Genomic DNA, 22252 nt, shown 5'->3' with positions numbered 1-22252 from the left:
ATGGTGGCGCCCAGCAAACCGGCGGCCCGGTAGAAATTGTTCCACGGACCGGTACTGCTCCGGGGACCGGTGGTTGGGGACCCCTGCCTTATACAACCAAGAAGTGGGTCTTTGCACACACTTGGGGCCTCAGGCTTGGGCACAGAACCAGGTCTTTAGGACCTTGTGAATGTCCAGCAAGGTTGGAGCTTTCCTGATCTCTGGAGGGTGAATTTTCCATAAGATGGGTGCTATGGCAGGAAAGGCATGTCTCCTTGGTCCACCAACAGGCATTCTTTAGCCTTGATCAGATTGAATGATAGAAACAACTGAGAAAAGACATGGGCCCTCAAATAACCTGGTCCTAAGCCATGAAAGGCTTTAATGATGCTTTAACCAGCATCTTGAATGGCATACGAAAGCATACTGGCAGCCAATGCAGCTCATGGATAGTGCTGTTACATGTGAACAAATAACTAATGCCATTGAAGGCATGTGTTGCTGCATTCTGCCCAAGTTGAAATTTCTGGTTGCCACCTGCTCTTTAAGTTCAGGACTCCCAGATTACCCACCAGGTCTATCTGAAGCAGTGCCACTCATGGAAGGTTCTCAGCACAAGAATGTCCAAACACCCAAAGCCACTCAAGTCTTGCTTGATTTAAATAAAAGTTCCAATTTTTAAGATCTGTAGATACATTTCCTCATTCGGCCCTTTCTCCTGATTCCAACAAAAATGCTTACATATTCCATGAAAGAAAGAACACACATCAAAACTGTAGCTACTTTATTCAATCAACCTCTGATGAACAGTCAACCATACATCTTAAATCCGCTCACACAGTTTGAAACAGATGTTTAATCATGAATAGTTTATTGTCTCATAGAAAATCACTATGATAAGAAATATACCTCTACGGCTGCTTTAATATCATGGATTCCAGCTGGATCCACAGGTGTAATTAAAGCAGTGAATGATTTATCATGTCCTTTTAAGGCAGTCTTTTTACGCTTGGTGGGCCCTTCCTCATTAAGTTTCTTTTCATCCATTTTGGAAACAATTTTGGGAATCCAAGGAAGAATCAGCCCTCTTGCCAGAGCATTGCATAATGTTACTAAAACAGTAGTATTCCTGAAACAAAACAAAAGAGAAATTGTTTAAAGTTAATATTATACATAACTGCTTTACTGTGCCAAATTAAGATACGCATTCATTAATACCAAACATGTAACAGATATGCTAACATATCTGTTACATTAGTTATGTATTTATTTGGTTTAGGCAGATCGATCCTCAGATTACAAGTCTCTGAATACTGCCTATTTGTACAGCCTTCCATAATTAGTATTTCTATTTCCAGTTATATCATAGTGTTCCAGCCCCATCATGTACACTCGACAGACCTAATATACTGCCCATAGGTACAAAAAGAAAAAAAAAGAAACTCCATCATGTAGAAACCAGTATAGACAATTTTACAATAAAAAGTAGTATATTACAACTGAGGAGGAAATTGTTTAGCTTATTATTCCAAAAAATTGCTCCTTCTTTCAGAGTACTTCATCAATAGTGAAAGAGGAAAAAACACACTTAGAAAGTGCTTTAACCAAAAAGTGAGGAAAAAGAAAAAAAACATAGTATGATAATTATTGTAACAATAATCGTTTATCACCTGTGGGATATAAGCTGAACAAATAAATAAACTATAGCCCTAAAGAAATGAATGTAGCAAATACTAAGTCCAATTCATTTTCTAGCCAATTATCTCAATTCTCAGTATGGGTGAAGAGGGAGAGCTGGCTATAATAAAATATCCAGGAACCCTCCTTTATTGATATCAAGTAAAATCTATATGCTGGTGTAAGTCACTTAAATGTTTGGATGCAGATGTAATTCAACTTTTAAACAGCAATTAAAGAGCAGTAGCATTTTGGTTGAACACAAAGTATTTTCCTCCTTTTGAGTAATTAATTAGAATCTGGGAAATAATTTGGGGATTGAAAAAACAGGAAAGCTCATCTTTCTTTTCCAGACTTAAGAGTCTAGAAATAGAAAGACATTAGACCTATCCAATATTTTAAAACACTGCTCATAAATAAAATAGTGAGTTAAAAAATGCTTGGACTTCACCTTAACCTTGCTCTGACTCTATAGGTGAATCTGCTCATATAGATAGGAAAACAGTGAGTGATTTATGTCCAAACTCTCAGTTTGCTTTAACTGGGATATAGCATTATTTTAATGGTATGCTATGTAAAATAATGAAGATAGTTCTCCTCAGTCATCTTGAGCCAAGAACTCTATTCCAGCTCTATTCTTATGCATCAAACTGAAATTCTGGACAGGGAAGAGGGGGCAATGGTTTTCTGCCAGATTATATAGAACTATACTGAGCCCTGATGCTTATTATCTCAGTTGATAATAGATAATCAGAGTTGGAAGGGACTTTATAGGTCATCTAGTCCAACCCCCCACACAAGCAGGAGGCCCTACACCATTTCGGACAAATGGCAGTCCAATCTCTTCTTGAAAGTCTCAAGTGATGGCGCTCCCACAACTTCTGAGGGCAAGCTGGTTGATTGTTCTCACTGTCAGAAAGTTTTTCCTTATTTCCAGGTTAAATCTCTCCTTGTTCAGTTTCCATCCATTATTCCTTGTCTGGCCTACAGGCGCTTTAGAAAATGGCTTGACCCCTTCCTCTCTATGGCAGCCCCTCAAATATTGGAAGACCGCTATCATGTTTCCCCTGGTCCTTCTCTTCACTAGACTAGCCAAGTTAGTAGGAAGAAGTAATCTCTGTTGAATTAATGAGGCAAATCTGGATGTTGGCATATCTTGGATACCTTGCAAAATATATAAACTCAAGCCTTTTAAGTTGTTAAACATATGGAAGCAAGGAAAAGAATTACTAGCATTTCTGAGGAACTCAGAATTTAACCTTTTGTAAAAGAACAATTTCACAATAAATAATTTAAAAGCTGCAAATTAAACTATCAGATAAGTAGCTTAGCAGAAACCACTTATGAAACAATTTACCTCTGGAGCAGAAGCTGTTGTTAATTTACATAGCATTATGTATTCAGGATATTGGCTCACTGTCAGCCAATGTTAGATTTGAGATACTGAGTGCTTACAGATTAACATCAAAATGGCAATGTCTCATAGACAGTTAATAGTTTTTGGAATTCAGCATCAGACACCACCTTTTACAACTTTCAAGACAAACTACCAGCTTGAAATATCCTGGAGATAAAAATAACAATTTACCCAGATCTGCCTTTCAATGAACTAAATTTAAGAAAATATTTTGATTTGGAATATATTTCAGCAAGAAATAGGATTGTATCCAACAATGTTCTATCTTTTAATTTGGGGATGAAAATTCTTCTTTTGTGGTTCTCAAAAAATCTGTGCTTATCAGATAAATAACGAACTTCCTATTTTTCTTTTTCTTTTAACAGTTGTTGTTGCTGTATGAGTATAGAACTTATTTTTTTTATTTTATTTCCAAATATGGAGAAGTAACTTAAACCAAACTGGAGTTATAAGTAGAGATCTTTCTTCCTTCCTTCCTTCCTTCCTTCCTTCCTTCCTTCCTTCCTTCCTTCCTTCCTTCCTTCCTTCCTTCCTTCCTTCCTTCCTTCCTTCCTTTATTTCCTGTTTAATGTTAGTACACTAGCAGTACTAGGATATTGGTAGTTGGATACTTACTTTTATATAATTTTTGTTTTATGTTCAATTATGTTTAGTTTAGATCCATATTCATTATTTAAATATTTTCTATTTATGTTTCTGTTGCTTATTCAGCCTAGTACAACATAAGATGTAAAAAGCGGAAAAAAAATATTTTGTCTACATATTGGCATGGTACTTACAGTAATCAGCTGGAATATAAACAGTTTCAGGTTGAAAAGAAAGGAGGGACGAGATGAAAAAATTATAACCAGGTATTATGCTGCAAGAAAGACATATTCCCTTGGCTTCTAAGGAGGCCTACAAATATTGCAAATTAGCAGGTGCTTAAAAAGAGGAAGTCAGACATCCAATAGTCCTTTTTACTTTTGCTCATTTATCTATTTTTTTCAACACACACACAGGATTTCAAAATGGTTGAATTTTAATATTTCAATTAAAATAAGATTTTAATATTAAGTAATCAGCTTAAGATCAAAACCTCTATAATGCAACAAAAACTTTTTTATGCTCAAGTTCTAAACTCAACTCCTAAATTGTAACCAATTAGAATAGAACATTTTTCTTTCTTTCCTCTCTTCTCAATACTCTTAGCTATTTAAATAACTGAATGCTAATAATCTTTAAATATATATATATATATATATATATATGTATAGTGTTGACTTGGTTCGGGTATTTTCCCACGTCATTGTAGTTCTTTTAAAGTTGTAGCAACGTTTCAGCAGAATCTCATCTGCCATCATCAGGCTTCTGTATTGTGTCCGTCTGTGAGTCAGACTTTTACAGTAGTTTCAGATTTGAATTTGGGGCAGCCTATTGCTGTGCCAGAATGGTTTTTCTTCCTCCTGATTGGTTGGGAGTCTTGGTCTGTGTTTATTGGTCTCGGGTTTGCTGTGTTCTGATTGATTGGTGTCTCTAATATCTTCTGTCTGTTTTTGGCTCTTTTTGTATCTTGATTGGCTGGCAGCATTGTGTTGCTTTAATGGAGGCCTTTAGTGCAGCAGCCCGGGTAAATGGAGCGGCTATCATTAGTTAGGAAGCTGGGTTTCATCTGGGTGCCTGGTTGGGGTGTGTTTGAGCTGGAGGTATCAGGGGATCTGTTTGTGCCCAGGTGTTTGCCTGGCTTGTGGTGTGGAGATTTTTTTGTTTGTGAGTGCAGGCTTCCAAATGATTGACAGCCTGGTGGAATCATCTCTTCTGTTCATGCTTTCTGGTCTTTTTCAATCTCTATGGCTTCTCTGATGATTCTGTGATTAGGGTTTTCTATAGTGGCCAGGGTTTTGGTGCCATTGAAGTTGATGCTATGACCTGTGGCTTCCATGTGTTGGACTAGTCCAGCACATGGAGCTCCACAGGTCATGGCATCAGCTTCAATGGCACCTGTTTCAAAACCTGACCTATGAGCACAAATCTGAATCTAAGATCAGAAGCCTTCTCACGCGAAGCCCATGATTCTGTGATCTCCGGCTAGGGAATAACCCGGCTTCCTTTCAGATCTATAGTGGCCAATCAATCCGAGACAATGGCTTCGGCCTGGAAGAACCATTCTGGCTGCAAAGGCGTCTGTCAAATCTGAACTACTGATCTGACCTGGGCGTTGACACAACTGAAAGCCTGAAGCAGATTGATGTTGCTAACACAATGAGTACAGCGATATGACTTGAAACATATATATATATATATATATATATATATATATATATATATATATATATATATATATATATATATATATATATACATATCATAAATGAAACAATGCAATATACAGTAATGAAAAGGGGGGAACTAAAATTATTCATGCAAATATATGTATTAAAAATGTTTGTATCACAATCAGACAAAATAATATATAGCATGAGAGATCTGACCAGTTAAGGATCTACATTGTGAAGAAACACCCAGAGTATCTTCAGCCAGCAATAATAACAAATGGAATACTTATACTAGCTTCAAATTTTTCAAAATGGAAAACTATAAATGGAGAACTATAAAGACTTGCCTTAGTAAAAAAAAAGATTCACCTGTTAACATTGTTACGAATCGAAAACCAACAATGTTCTTACATCAAAAGCCCATTAAAGGTTGCACTTTCCTATTATGAACCTTAAAAACATCAAACATCCAACTAAACTCTTGTAGAACTTACCCAAAGTTTCCAATATTCTTTACAGCATTGAAAAGAATTTGAAAGGGTTCGACAAGTTCTCTTTGCCGTTTCGAAATAATCAGATGCTTATTGTGATTTAACACATACACCACAGTGTTGTGCACAATCCAGGCTTCATTTAATTCCTCTCCAATTCTGACAGCTCGCAGAAAGTTTTCCATAGCGTACTGAGATAAGTGTTTTATCCAGTTGCTTAACAAGTAGAAATTTGAATTATTAAATTGCCAAAAAGAAAAGGAAACCAGAAAACAATCCATTGTGTATATTGTGTATATCAGGAAAATATATGAAACATAATTTTTTTTTTCAATCTATGAAATGTACCGTATTTATCGGCGTATAACACGCACAGGCGTATAACACGCATCTTCATTTTAAGAGGAAATTTCAGGAAAAAAATTTAAAAAATTCTGCCTGCCTGCCTTAGTTTCTGGTTGTTTGGGAGCAGCCGGCTGAGAATAATAACTATTCGCCTCTTTTACTCAGCGAAGCTGTTCGATTCAACCATTAACGAAGGCAGGCAGGCAGGCAGCGGAGCACTGCGGGCGGGCGGGGCGGGCGGGCGGGCGGACGGGGTGGGGTGGGGAGAAACGGGCGCTTCAGGGAAGCTGCGGCGACAGGAAAAGCCCCCCGCTTCTTTGAAGCAGTTTCTTCCTGTGCTGGTGGAGGAGCGAGAGAGCGACTGAGAGAGCTGACCCAGAGAGAAGGACAGGCTTGGTTTGCTTCCTCCCTCCCCTTCTTTCATTTGTGTCCTTGATCCCGATCCCAGCAGCATTCACCGAAGGCTTCTTAACATTATATCGGCGTATAACACGCATACATCATTTGCCCCCTATTTTCAGGGGAAAAAGTGCGTGTTATACGCCGATAAATACGGTAACTATTTTCAAATAATGTACCATCATAAAGTTCTTCTACAGACTAGCCTTAAAATTTCTCTTTCCTCGGATGTCTTTTGGATATCTTAAAAACGTAACATTATCTTCTCCTACATTTACACAATATAAACTTGCATACATGTATACATACATAATTACCCTAACTTTCATACAGAGTATTATTAATAGTTCATCTCATTAAAAATCATGCAAATAAAGAGGTCAGTCAGTCAGAGGTGGTATTCAGCAGGGTCTGAGCAGTTCTGGAGAACAGATAGCAGAAACTTTGAGTAGTTTGGAGAACCAGCAAATGCCACTTCTGACTGGCCCCACCCCCATCTATTCTCTGCCCCCCCAGTCCCAGCTGATTGGCTGGGTCTTCTTTTGTTGCCCTGCACAGGAGAACGGAGCTGGAAAGCAGGTTAGTGGGTGGGGTGGGAATGGGGATTTTGCAATATCCTTCCCCTGCCACACCCACCAAGCCACAGCACGCCCACCAAGCCACACCTACAGAACCGGTAGTAAAAAATGTTGAATCCCATCACTGCCGTCAGTAACATCTTGATTACTGCGGTTCTAATAGGGCAAAACTGTTATTGATATGACATTTTCAGGAGTTTGAAGAGAGGAAGCAAGAAATCATTGCTTTTCAGTTGCAAGGCCAAAGTTGTAGGGCAGCTTCACAGTGGAGATCAGGCTATCCCCCTCTTTGCTGATATTATAGAAGTTGTTAAAGATGGCGTTGTTACAGAACCACAATTTATCATTTTATTATAGCATATTTAGCTTTTATTTTTATTCTATTTTTATTGTTGTGTAGTAATGTTTGGGTGATCCTTATAAAATTGCTTTCATGGAAGTCTGTACAGTCAATGTTTTAAATGTTTTTATATTACCTGTAAACTGCGAAAGTCTTTGATAGTGGTGCTATAGTATTGTTAAAATAAATTTGCTACTTCCTGTTCTAAGGTTCTTAGAACAGTAAGTGTAATCTTACAAAATTTACTTCAACTTCCAGGCACCAGGGGAGAGGAGACTAAGGGGAGACCGTGGGGTTTCCTGCTTGGGTGGGAGGGAGATTGGACTGGAAGATCTCCAAGGTCTGTATGTATGTAACTCACCGCAACAGGCATAAGTGCAAAAATAGTTATAAGTCACTTTTTTCAGTGCCATTGTAACTTTGAACAGTCACTAAATAAACTGTTGTAAGTCGAGGACTACCACTGCTACATATCCAGATTTTGAAAGAAATATGTACTTATTCAAAATTCAAAACACCAATTACAAGTAGTCTCGACTTATGACCGTGACTGAGCCCAAAATTTATGTTGCTAAATGAGACATCTGTTAAGGGAGTTTTGCCCCGTTTTATGACTTTTCTTGCCACAGTTGTTAAGTGAATCACTGCATTGGTTAAGTTAGTAATCTGGTTGTTAAGTGAATCTGGTTTTCCCACTGACTTTGCTTCTCAGAAAGTTACAAAAGGTGATTACATGACCCTGGGACGCAGCAACAGTCACAAGTATGAACCAATTGCTAAGCATCCGAATTTTGATGATGTGACCCTTGGGACGCTGCAACAGTCATGTCAAAAATGGTCATAAGTTACTTTTTTCAGTGCCATTGTAATTTTGAACAGTCACTAAACAAACAAACACACACACACACACACACATGGTATTCGGCTTGGTTTGGGTATTTTCCCACGTCTTTATAATTGTGCTTTTAAAGTTGTAGCGACGTTTCGGCAGACTCTCATCTGCCATCATCAGGCTCGTGTATTGGGTTCATCTTCATCGTGTGTGTCAGGCTTTGGCAGCCATTTCTGTTTTAAATTTTGGTGCTAGCCTCATGCTTTTTTTGAATGGTTTTTTCTTCATCCTGATTGGTTGAGAGTCTTGGTCTTGGAGTTCTGTGTTCTGCTTTCTAATACCTCCTGTCTGTTTTGTAGCATTTTTTTGTCTTGATTGTTCGAGAAAATACTCGAAGCAAGCTGAATACCATACATTTAATACCCACGAAAACATAAGAAAACAAATATATATCTATATCTATATCTAACTTTAACTTCAATTACGTCTTTGAAAGCATTTTTAAAAAATCAAAGCAGATAACAGTACTTCAAAACAACCTGTATATATTCCAGTCGGATTCTTTTCCATCTCTTGTTGAATGTTGAGAGTATCCTGAAACATGTGTATTTGCTTCTACGGGGAGGACAGGATAATCATTGAGCTTGACACCTTCTGTTCTTAATAATTGAATTGTAGCCTAAATATAGACACCAGGAGAATAAAAAACAACTATCAAGGTACGAATATAAAAAGATCAAAAGTGCATAAATTTCTTAGTGATAAGACACTGACTATTCTTATTCTTATGTTTTCTTATTATGCACAGGTGCCATAGCAAAGCTAAAGCTGGATGTTCACTTCTCAATTTCATTGCTTAGACCGGTAGAAAAAAAAAACCCCTTCCGTTATTAATTTTAAATTGGCTCCCAGCATATTCATTCTGATCCTGGAGGTTTGGGGTTTATTTTCTTTCATTTGGTGGATATTTCAGGATCTAAATCCATCACTTTATCCTAAAGGTGAGTTTCAATAAATCAGTTCTTCATATTCACATATCACAGGAAACCAAATTGGTTGAAAAACATGTAAGTGAAAGGAAGATTTATTATTAATCTATTATATTTGAACGAAGCCTATATTATGACAAAACAAGAATTTTAGTCTTTATTTCTTAATATAAAGTGCAACAGAAGCTTAATTTCAGTTGTATTCTCAGATGCATTATTTATGAGTAGTCCAATGCTAGGAAAAAAAATTACTCTGTTATAAAAGCTCTTATGCAGACTGCATAGCAATGGAATTTGCATTCTACACATATTGGTATGTAACTCCAGTTTGGACTAGTGGTTAAGGCACAGGGCTAGAAAGCAAGAGGCCATGAGTTCAAGTCTCACCATGGCCATGGAAGCCAGCTAGGTGACCTTGGCCCAGTAATACACTCAGTCCAACTCACCCCACAGGGTTGTTGTGAAGAAAATAGGAGGAGGAAGGTGTGTTGGATATATTGGTCACCTTGACTTCTTTGTAAAAATAATAAGGGCAGAATAAAAATAAATGAATAATTTGTCTGTTGCTGGTCACACTGAATGGGACTTCTATTCTGATACTTCTGTTTTTTACACCAGAAAAGATTTTTCCTTGTATGCATAACATGTAAAATCTTATGATGATATTAGAGTTTTCATTTTCCTGTGGCCCAAAACAGTCAGTTTGAAAAACACGGTCCCCATGAAACAGTACTTAAGAGAATTTTTTAAAAAAATCCAACTGGTATAATTCCTTTATTTCAAAACTACATGCATAAAGGATATGAACATTTTTTTACTATTGGCCAGAGTTTCTCAGAGGCCCTTCCCCCATAAAAAAGCTGCCATATGTAAAGAAGCTAGAATAAGGAAGATCAGCATCCTGTACCAAATGCACAAAAGGATCTTAAAACTACGGTATCTCATAGTTGCATAATTTACTAACCTCTGCATTAATACATCTTACTTCTGCTAAGGTTCTAAGTAGATCTCTTTCTAAAGAAAATACTTTCATAGGCACCAGTGACTCTCTTAATGCATTTCCTTCAGGCTCATCAGATGTTGTAGTTATACTAGCTTTCTTCTTCATTACTAAAAGACACATAAAATGCATTAGTTTAATAACTTTTTGTGTGATCATTTAGTGAAACTTGCAATTTAGAAATTCTTTGTGAAAGATTGGCTAACTTAAAATTTGAAAAAAAACACTGTTCTGTGGGTTAGAGGTGGTAGGTTATGCAGGTAGTCCTTGACTTACAACAGTTCATTTAGTGAGCCTTTGAAGTTACAACGGGACTGGAAAAAGTGACTTATTATTATCATTTTTCACACTTATGACTGTTGCAGCATTGCCATGTCCATGTGATCAGAATTCAGACGTTTGGCAACTGACTCATATTTATGACGGTTGCAGTGTCCCAAAGTCATGTGATCCCCTTTTGTGACCTTCTGAGGTCACAAGCAAAGTCAAGGAGGAACCCAGATTCACTTTATAACCATGTTACTAACTTAAGGAGCCTCAGTAGCGCAGTGGTTAGGGTGCAGTACTGCTAGCTACTCCTACTGCAATTTGGCAGATCGAATCCCACCAGGCTCAAGGTTGACTCAGCCTTCCATCCTTCCGAGGTGGGTAAAATGAGGACCCAGATTGTTGGGGGCAATAGGCTGACTCTGTAAACTGCTTTGAGAGGGCTGTAAAACACTATAAAGCGGTATATAAATCTAAGTGCTATTGCTATTGCTATTAACAACTGCAGTGATTCACTTAACAATTGTGCAGGAAAGGTTGTAAAACTAACTTAACAAATGTCTCACTTAGCAACATAAATTTTTAGGTTCAAATATGGTTAGAAATTGAGGACTACCTGCATTGCAACATTTGGTTCAGATTTTGTTCACCTTCAATGAAAACATAAGAGGGCAAAAGCAAATCCAATAACAATTAGATGGGCACAGAGAGTTTCTTACATTGTATCTCTTTGCTGCAATCTAATATTCATGTGGAATTCTGTAGCCCAGATCATATTAGCAATGCTATTCTAAGGCAATCTAAGTTGCTGACATCCAAACTAAATTATTAAATTTCCACATCCCATTGACTAAAAGAAGAAGCACTTTTAGCAGTGGTACTAAAATTTTCATCTTCCCTTGTGACAAGAATAAACTAATGACGGTGATTAATAACATGAAACCAACATTTTCAACTGATGATTTCAAAAAACAGTCAGGGCAAGACGTACGTACAGGAGTGAATAACCTCAACAAATAAATAAATAACCCCAGCTCTTTTTGTATCTAACTCCTGCTTAAATCTTCATAATCTTAACATAAAAGATCTGCCAGGAGAGTTAGGTAAGTACACCTGAACTCTTCCTAATAGTGAGGAAACCTGATAACGTCTTTAGGAGCATCTACATATTTGAAACAGTAAAGACAAACACTAGGATGTATATTCCAAATACTCTTTTATTGCTTTGATTGGAAACTACAGGCAGTCCTTGACTTATGACCACAGTTGAGCCCAACATTTATGTTGTTAAGTGAGACATCTGTTAAGTGAGTTTTGCTTCATTTTACAACCTTTCTTGCCACAGTGGTTAAGTGAATCACTGCAGTTGATAAGTTAGTAACCCGGTTGTTAAGTGAATCTGGCTTCCCCATTGACTTTGCTTGTCAGAAGGTCACAAAAGGGGAATCACATGACCCCCGGGACACAGCGACCGTCATAAATATGAGTCAGTTGCGAAGCGTCTGACTTTGGATCATGTGACCATGGATATGCTGCAATGTCGTAAGTGTGAAAAATGGACATAAGTCACTTTTTTTCAGCCCTGTTGTAACTTTGAACCATCACCAAATGTAAGTTGAGGACTACCTGTATCTTCCCAGAGGTTTAGCACTTTGATTTGATAAAAGGGCTCTGTATCTCCAATGACCCTGAGTTTGATGCTAGAAGAAGATGAGCTCTCAATTGGATCATCAGTCCTGGTAAGACTGAAAGAGAAGGGCAAGGGGAAGAACGAAGCTAAAAGTAATTCACAACAGGAGTGAAGGAAAGTGTGGCTCCAAAGACATGAGAGAACTAACTCTCATTTCCTAACTCGCTTAGGAAAAGAAATACACAAGATCAAGGCATTGGCAAACCAATTCTATATTGGTGCCAGAAAAACCTGGCTGAAATATTTAGATAAATTTAGATGCCAGTTGATGAGGCAGGAACTGTGGTAACTTTCTATGTGAATGGGATAATGTTCATCCCCCTAAATCAGAACCTGTATGTCATATGATGGTAGTGGTAATAAAGGCAATGGTTTGTCTATTTCAGATGTAAGTAATACTAGTTCAGGAATTAGAATTGAGATATCCAACTATATCTCATGTAGTTTTCTTCTGTCCACACCCGTACAACCTATTGTTTTTTAAATTTGTTCTAAGGAGAGGCATCACTTTTCAGCATGAGAAAATTGCTAAACTCATTTCAATTGTTTGTCCTTAACACTTCTTAAATAAGGTTTTTAAAAATCTGTAGGAATGCTTAACTATGGCAAGGAAGCCTATTCTCATAGATGTCATCTTTTAATGTCTTTCAAATATATAAAAAATAAAATGATATTTCCACAGTCCTCCAAGTCAAACTCTTCAGTTGAGGAGATAGTTAGCAAACAAAAACTCACATATTTTGGACATGTGATATAAGAAGATGATGGACTATTACTATTGGCAAGACTGAATAAAGTAGAAGGGAAGATGATAGCTAAGGTAAATGGACAAGCTTGAGGATATCAGTTGAATCTCCTTGGAATATCTGTAAATTGTTTGGAATATTGGAGAGAAAGCATTCGTCCACACGGCAACTAATAAACTAATTTGCAGATCTTAACGGTCCAAGCAACTAGGCATTTGAATGCACTTCCTATGAATGAAAAGGTTCTACCCTTGCGTCTGTACAGAAAAAGAGATTATTTGATTGATTATGAAATTATGCTATACGCAAGTACTAAGACTTACATTTTTTGCGTTTTGATACCTTTATCACTTGATTATCATCATACAAGAGACAAAACCTACATGCAGCCCGACAAACATCCCAAACACTTTGTTTCCGTGCTGTTTTTGCTATTTCTGACCATAGGCGGATTCTGTAGTAACGATTTAAAATAAAAATTCATTTTCTTTTAAGAGGACAATTTAGGGTAAAAGTTGCCATTTTTAATAAAAAAAACCAACATTTATATAAATATTTATAATATTTACATACAAGCCATGCCCAGCTAGTCACATGACCATCAAACCATACCCACAAATTAAGCCATGCCCACAGAACCGGTTGTTAAGAAATTTGAATCCCACCCCTGCCTCTATGTCTGTGTGTGTGTGAGGGGGGGGGGAGAGGGAGAGAGAGGGAGGGAGAGAGAGAGGTTAGATCAGATCTCTCTCTCTCTCCCTCTCTCTCCCACCGTCAGCAAGCCACTGTCAGTCAAAATTCATATTAGTGGTCCCCAGGATTCAAAATAATGAGTTTGGTGGTCCCTGAATTCCAAAAGGTTGGCGATCTCTGGTCTAGCTGATCGGCATTGTGCCTGTCTGCTCTACCTGTTCTTGGATCAGGAGGAAGTATGGACTCCACCTCCTTCTCATTGCTAACAGATGGCAGCTGTTCCCGGTCCTAGCATGGAACCTTCTGGCCACTTGCTGTGACTTGCTGTGACTGCGGCTCTCCTGCCTCAGCCTGTCACTCATCCAATTGACCCAGCCAATCAGCCTGGCATTCTCTGAGCCCCAATCCTGACCAATACTCAGCTCCACATTTTCCTCAGAGGACTCAAACAACAGCTTGGATCCCATTTCTATACCCTTTCTAATACCTCTGCTCAGTATTCCCAGTCCCTGTACACAATTTCTTTCCAACATTACAACTTTCCAAAATATAAAAAAACAGGAACAATACTTATTAACTAACACTCCAGTGTTTTTTAAGCTAAGGAAAATTGTGGACACCAGGGTATAGTTTTATCAAGATAAAATAGCTTTTAAGAAACACAACAAAATAGCTTATTTTTAAATGTTTGTCTACAACCATAATTACCTTTCTTTTTCATTTTCATGTCCTAGTCTCTTCAAATGTCCACCTGCTTTCTCTATATTTTTAGCGTGGTGCTCTGCTTTTGCACAGAGATAGCTAACTTGATCTTTATGTTTACTTGGGGGAACTAAATAGGAAGAAAATTTAACATAGTTTGGGTTAGATTCATGGAATTGTTATTTCACAATAATTAGTCGAAGTATTGGACTAGGATTGGTAAATAAAAGTTCTATAGAAACTACAGTACAGTACAACACAGTACAGTCCTTAAAAAGTGACTTATGACAGTTTTTCACACTTACAACTGTTAAAACATCTCTATGGTCATGTAATCAAAATTCTGATGTGTGGCAACTGACTCATATTTATGACAATTGCAATGTCCTGGGGTCATGTGATCATATTTTGCGACCTTCTGACAAGCAAAGTCAATGGGGAAGCCAGATTCACTTTATAAGGGTGTTACTAAATTAATAAGTGCAGTGATTCACTTAACAACTTATGGCAAAAAAGGTCATAAAAAGGGGCAAGGCTCACTTAATAACTGTCTCACTTAGCAACATACATTTTGGGCTCAATTGTGGTTGTAAGTTGAGGACTACCTGTAGCTGCTGTTGGAACTATCAGTGTTACATGTTTATTCCTACATTCCATAAATGTTAATATACAGAGAGGAGGCTATTAGACAACTACACACCCAGGGACTCAGGGAAATCAGTGCCAAAGTAGAGAGTATGTTTTTTGCAGACAGGTTGCCAAGAGTTCCAGCAAAGCTTCTCAGTGCAAGAGTTCAGAAATGGAGATTCCCTTCCAATGTTCATAATCTGATTGAAATCTGGTTTTGAATTCTGTCTGCTAAAATCACAATCTCTACTTTGATACTGATCTTCCCAATTCTGGAAAACCCCAACTAAAAATATGTACCTCACCCTCACCCCTTTCCTAAGAGGTCTGTAGGGGGCGTGCATAAGCGCACCAACGTGCCTACCGTCCCTGTCCTATTGTTTCTCTTATTCTTCTTTTATTTTTCTTATATGTACCCATTTCATGTATTCACAACTATGTATACACATATACTTATTATCTTGTAAACAATTGGCAAATCAAATAAATAAATCAAATAAATAAAAATATGTACAATGAACCTGGTCTGCCGTTATTCCCCCAAATCCTTATATTGCAGAAAGTCCATTCCTTAACCTCTTTTTAAAAAATCAGATATATGCAAATGTTTTAGGAAACCTAAAGTATTAGTAATGGAATGCTACATTACAGTATGTTACTTTCTACTTTTCTGTTTCCCTTCAACAGTTTAGAAAACGGGAGATATTCAAAGATAGGGAAACACAAGAACAAAACGATAACTAGGCCATCAGATATGTGCTTCATTTTTCCTTAAACAATTTGCACAAGGAAACTAAGGTGACAGGAACTGATTTTCACCATTTCCCCACTGTCTGCTGCTATATTCTCTGAGAATAATTCTTAAAACGTTCTTGGCTTTTAGAAAGCACTTAAAACCTGGCTGCTTGCCCAGGGATGAGAGCTGAGAAGTTAGAGAGGCCCAGGTTTTTGTTTGTTGTAACAAAAATGCCATTTATTTTCTGTTTAGATTAGGCTGATATTTTAGAGTTATTTATATGGCTTTAATCCCTCAATTTTGTACACTACCCAGAATCACTTTGGTAAGAGTGTCAGCCATATAAATAAAATTAAATAAGTAAATAATAAACAATTCAAAGGAAAAGATGTTGTAACCACAAAACACTTTAAAGTTAATATACGCATGCATGCACAAAAACATGGATGTGTTTCAGAAGTCAATCATTCCTCTGCTAAATGGTACAAATATTTAAAGCAACATCTTTTCAAGTTTTCCAAATCTACATTTTTACCAGCTTTCTTTAATCAAAACATCTCTAATTTATACAGAAAGTTTGCAGAAAAGCTGTGGATTTCTTATGGCTTGAGGGAACAGTTTTCCTATAGCATTGAACTACCGTAAACAATTTATGTGGAATATTTTGAAAATGCTCTTTGCCCATAAGGATCTTAAATTAAGTCTCAAATTAATTTCATGATTGTGAAGGGGAAAAAACCTCATGAAAATGTGATTTATTACTTTGATGTTTACTTTTAATTATAACTGGTCTGTTCAGTGGCGAAATAACTCCACCAGAAGTGAAGACCAGAGACAGGAAAATGAGTTCCTGTTCTCGTAATTATCACGTTGTGCAGTTCAAATTCAGATGTGAGAAGCTGCCATGGATTATTAAGGGAAGGAGAGGTCACTATTAATGGAGCTGTCTCAAAAATTAATCACCTGGCATGGAAGTTATTTAATTTTGCCAATTGCAACAAGGGATCATTGAATCCAAATCTTAGTTTTGCCAAGACTAAAAACTTAAATTACCTTTAGCCTCGTTTTCACTATCAAGAACAACCTGAAAAGCCTCCGGTGCTAGTGCAAGACCAGCATTCACCAACAGAGAGCGTTTTTTCCTCACACTATCATTTGCGGTTCCTTTTTTAGCCTAGAGAGAAGAAGGACTAATTATACTGGTAAAACTTCAACAAAACATGATAAATGAAGAAGACTCCTTCTGTTCAGGACCTCACCCCAATTAGCTACGTTCCCTTCAAGATACAGTATTTTCCCCCTTCATCTTTTTTCTTTCCACGTGACAACAAGCTTTGATCTTTTGCTGCAGCATGTAACTGTTGGCTGCTGGAAAGCAACAAAATGAGGAGGAAACAGCCACTTCCTACCCTCTTTTCCTTACATGGCATTTCAGTGGCAAACAAGGGGAAGAAAGGTGGCATTTATTGGATTCCCAGCAATGTATGTGTATCGACCTCAAGCCTTTCTCTCTTATCATACTGATTACAATGTTTAACATTGTAATGTGTGTGTGTGTGGGGGGGGGCACTCCAACAGCTTGAAATGAAAACTTTTTTTCAAAACATGTGCAGTCCTGCTTTTTCCAGTTCTATTGATGCTCTAATAACATATCCTGCTCTAATGTATCCAATATATATATACCTGTTCAATCATCAAACTTGCTTGGTCTTCTAGGCGCTCCAATGATTTATACAGCATGGTATTTAAGCTAAGCCGATGGAAAGCCATTTTGAGGTATTCATGGTACTGTCCATTGTTATCAAGGTTGATGGCCTTCTCTAGATGTTTCATTGCAGTCTCTACTCTGTCTGCTTTTTCTTCAATACGAGCAATTTCCATATGAACTTGACAACGCAATAAAATCAACATGCTAGAAAGGAACCATTACTATTTTCAATTACACACATTAAGATATTCTGTAAATTTTCCTCCTTATGCAATACATATGTATTATAATTAGATTGACTATTATGACACACAACAATGTGAAATCACAGCCTCCCGTTCATTAGCTGGTGTTGGCCTATATAGTAATTATAGCAATTATAGAAAATAAATGACAACTTAGTCTTGTAAAAGGGGTGGGGTTGAGAACAAAGTCTCAAAACAGCCCCACCTCGATTCTTTTGGTATAAAAAGGAGCAGGCAGGTTCACAATTCTATTACTATGGCTTGTAACCGTAACGTACCATTCCTAACATTTTTTTCAAAATTGGCTGACATCAGGCTGACATCACATACATTATTAAATCTACTAAGCTAAAAGACATGCTATCTAAAACAAAATGGAAGGTAGACCAAGACCGATTTACCTGTCAATCTTCTCTAGCACTTCAGCAATTGCTAACAGAGGTTTTCGTACATGATGTTGCAAATTGTGTTGCAACAATGGTAAGCAGATATTCCATTGGGTAGTACATACTGCCTGAATAATATTAGGATCTCTCAGCCGAATTGCACGGTTCAAAATTAAATCAAGTTTCTGTGTAACATTTAACTGAGCCTGTAGGAACAAAACACGGTTTGCAATTATGGAAGCAATGCTTTAATGAACCCAATCCGAAAGCCCCCTCAGAATTGGGATAGCACACTGACTGATCTGTTAACACTATTAAGTTTTTTTCACTTTTATAGTTTGTGCCTTTTTATTGGTAGCCACAACTTGGAAGCACAATTTATGATCTACACAAACGGATCCCTGAATTAAGAGATCATTCTCATGCTTTCTAAATTTCAACAGAGATAGACATTGAAATTATACACCTAATGCGGAGAGTGTGTCTGCCCTTACAGAATAGTATTAATTAAGGAATAAACATACCTCAACAACACTTTTACTATAAGTTTCAATTTTAGGCCCAAGGGCTTGGACTTCGCAGTCACATTCCAAGCAATCTAATTCAATTTCTCTTCCTGGTTCCTATTAATATAAGCATAATTAAAGAACACAAATAATCAGGAACAATCTTTGTTGCTTTCAATTATTTTATTAAAATGTTCAGATTTTCTCTTTGTAGATACTGTGTAGGCCTAATTAACATATACCATTGTGCTGTAATATGCTTTGGTTGTGATTTTGGAGTTTGGTTTCTTGTTTTGGTTGGGTGTGTTGTTTTTTTTGTATACCATATGTGAATTATTTATTTATTTATTTGACTTATATGACTGCCCATCTGGTAAAACACAATGCTGGATGGCTCACAACAATAATAAAATCAAAACCAAGAAAAAAAAGAAATCTCTGGATTGATCCATCAATCTATACCGTGATGTTTTTTTTTAACGAAGTATAACTAAAATTTACTGACTTAGGGTGATCTATGATGAGATATTAATTGGTCATCATCATCATGCAAATTCTAGAAAATTACTTTATTCATGGGAAATTTCATGCAAGCCTATTAGAAGTTAATATCATTAGGCCTCTTCCAGCCAGCCACTCTTTCTCTGCCCTAGAAAAAAGCAAGGGCAAACAACTTCTGAAAATGTTGCCCCCCCTGCCCTCCCCCCAAACGGATGTACTTATCCAGGGAAGCCTTCCAAATATTTCATTACTTGAAAATGTGTCACTTTATTTATAATGTGACTATTACAAATGTAATATTAGAGTGATTCCAAAGCACCGGCACAAACCTAACAACATTTATTAGATAATCCATATCCTTTAAAAAAGGACTGTGCAGGGGGCCACTAGGTTTTTAAAAGTGTTTTTAAAAAACACTTGGGGGAAAATTGCAGCTTTAATTATTTTAAGATTTATCACAAATTTTCACTTGTAATTATGCAAATTCCAAACCATTCTTTAAAAAGATTTTTGCATACCCCAATAAAATTTAAAAAATCTTATTCACCCATCTGAAGGTAACACACACAGCCAGATAAACTGTAATATAATTTCCTATTATATGTAATGTGATTTCTTTATGTTTTCAATAAATACATTCCTCTACATTCTATTTCTAATTATTGTTTTTAAAAGAACAACTGTGCTTGTAGGGGAAAATGTATCCCCTGGTCTTTGATCATTGTTATGTTTCAACTAAGTAACTTTGGAAATATTTTTTATTTGTTTCTTTTGTTTATATGGCACCTGTCAAAATATATATTAATATACAAGTAAAATAAAACAACCAGCAATCTTTTGTGATGAGGATGCTTCGTGGCAATATAACTCAAGGCAGGATTTTTTGACACTCACATGAATTTTATAATTCTTCAACTCTTTTAAACATAACATTGCAATAGTTATACAGTTTAATCTCAAAGAAAGTCGTGCCAATTCTAGCAGCAAAGAAATTCTGCAAAAGTAAAAACAAACAAACCAGAATCAGAATAAAACTAGCAAGTAACAGTGACTTTTACATAGTGCTCACTCAGAAGTGATTTCAACTGAGTTATGAACAGAAAAATAGGAAAGTGGCTGCAAATTTAGTACCCCAATTGGTTTATTTATAGAAGGGAAGTGGTGGCTCAGTGGCTAAGATGCTGAGCTTGTCAATCAGAAAGGTTGGCAGTTCGGTGGTTCAAATCCCTAGCACTGTGTAACGGAATGAGCTCCCATTACTTGTCCCAGCTTCTGCCAGCCTAGCAGTTTGAAAGCATGTAAAAATGCAAGTAGAAAAATAGGGACCACTTTGGTGGGAAGGGAACAGCGTTCCGTGCACCTTCAGTGTTTAGTCATGCTGGTCACATGACCACGGAGACGTCTTCAGACAGCGCTGGTTCTTCGGCTTTGTAATGGAGATGAATACCACCCCCTAGAGCCGGAAACGACTAGCACATATGTGCAAGGGGAATCTTTACCTTTACCTTAAGGTAGAAGTACAGGGAACAGTAATATAAATAAAATCTGATATACATACATACATTAAATTTAGTTAGAAAGTTGGAACAATCATCTATCTACCTTATTTCTCTTGCTAAATAGCATGCCAAGCCACAGCAACTAAGACAGGTGTGACAAAATTGAGAGAAAAGGAAAGAAAAGAATGCTATATTCTTCTTCTCCCACTATATTAGTTTTAAATAAATAGTTCTATGTTTCAAGCTGGCAACTATAATCTTGTTATAAGTAACTGGATTAAACATCTCCCTCCGCACAAGAGAAGGCTTAGCAGCCCTGATATGGGACACATCACAGGGGGAAATAAAGCCTTGTCCTTCCATCAGGCTTTCCTTAATATTTGTGGCCTGAAACAGCAACTGTATTTTGTGGGTATTTCTCTCTATGGTGCTCATTATTTGAAAGAGGCAAATCTCATTCAATCATGAACGTATTTCAGAATGTTTGGAAGACTCTGTTAGGAAAGGGAGTAAATCAGAACCATAACAAGGAGTCGATTTATGTGATAAATATACAGAGAATTATCATTTATTCTGTGGAGAAGTCATTTGGTATCAGGGAGATAAATAGTTCACACTGAGAACAGAAGGCATTAAATTTACTTGGGTATTTGTTAGGCAGGGAAGAGAATATTCAATGCACGATGGTCCTTGTGTGCAGTTGAATCACAAGTGGTGGCTAGGTCAGTCTGAGTCCTACTGAGACTTGGGTGGATTTTTTGTTCGCCACCCGATTTGGTCGCAAACAGGAGTGTTTGCGATCCAAGGTTCCACTGTAGTTTTGGTATTTTGGAGTGAAGCACTGGACAGTAATTTTGACAATCGGTGAAAGAGCCAGACAGCCAGTAGGCATTGAGTAAATCATTACCGTACAGGTCAGTGTTTCTCACCCTCAGTAGCTTTAAGACATGTCGTGTGTGCTTTTTCAAGAGGCAACTGGGCTTTCTGGTTTTTCTTTGAAGACGTTTCACTTCTTGTCCAAAAAAGCTTCTTCAGCTCTGACTGGATGGTAGGAATGGAAGGGTTTATATTCCTTGCAGACAACTGGTCATTTACATTCTTTTAGGGAATTGTTAAGGCCACCTGGAGGTTTATGTGTCATCAGGATCACCTGACTGGTGTAAATGGGTGTGGAGCCTTCTTGGAACAGCTTAAAGGACTATGTTGTAGACTGGTGATAGATGATGTCGTAACCCTCCCCCTCTGTTGCGAAAGGGCTATTCAATTTTGACATAGATGTCCTCTTTGACACCTCTTTCAAACCAGAGGTCTTCTCTGTCCAAAATGTGGAGTTTGCTGTCTTCAAAAAAGTGGCCTTTGTCTTTTAAATGCAGATGGATTGCTGAATCTAGTCCTAACGGGTTTGTTCTCCTATGTTGTGCCATGAGTTTATGAAGTGGTTGTTTTGTTCTCCCAATTTACTGAAGAAGCTTCTTGGATGAGAAGCGAAATGTCTTCAAAGAAAAACCAGAAAGTCCAGTTGCCTCTTGAAAAAGCATCTCTGTGACAACTGTGACTTGGATGACTGAGAATCTTCATAGACATTTAAGAAGTGTGGACTTTGACTCCCAGAATTCTCCAGCCAGAATTCTTCTGTGTGTGTGT

At 37.3% G+C, this 22252-nt stretch overlaps 1 protein-coding gene across 1 annotated transcript in view; it reads right to left on the bottom strand.

The window, feature by feature from the left end:
• CFAP46 (cilia and flagella associated protein 46) overlaps positions 1 to 22252 on the bottom strand; it is a 107410-nt gene that overhangs the window by 69069 nt on the left and 16089 nt on the right. Inside the window, exons 10-20 of the mRNA XM_087964261.1 lie at positions 20004 to 20103; positions 18627 to 18725; positions 18118 to 18308; positions 17447 to 17675; positions 16817 to 16937; positions 14407 to 14530; positions 13329 to 13459; positions 10267 to 10412; positions 8853 to 8992; positions 5823 to 6035; positions 889 to 1108 (exon numbers count right to left, since the gene is read on the bottom strand). Of these exons, the coding sequence (XP_087820387.1) occupies positions 889 to 1108; positions 5823 to 6035; positions 8853 to 8992; positions 10267 to 10412; positions 13329 to 13459; positions 14407 to 14530; positions 16817 to 16937; positions 17447 to 17675; positions 18118 to 18308; positions 18627 to 18725; positions 20004 to 20103 (1714 nt within the window). The remainder of the gene's footprint in view (positions 1 to 888; positions 1109 to 5822; positions 6036 to 8852; positions 8993 to 10266; positions 10413 to 13328; positions 13460 to 14406; positions 14531 to 16816; positions 16938 to 17446; positions 17676 to 18117; positions 18309 to 18626; positions 18726 to 20003; positions 20104 to 22252) is intronic.

The sequence above is a fragment of the Notechis scutatus genome, chromosome 4, assembly GCF_049901735.1.
Source record: "Notechis scutatus isolate UNSWTSFEM ecotype Mainland chromosome 4, rNotScu1.2, whole genome shotgun sequence".
Classification (NCBI taxonomy): Eukaryota; Metazoa; Chordata; class Lepidosauria; order Squamata; family Elapidae; genus Notechis; species Notechis scutatus.
This window is presented reverse-complemented; position numbering and strand designations above follow the sequence as displayed.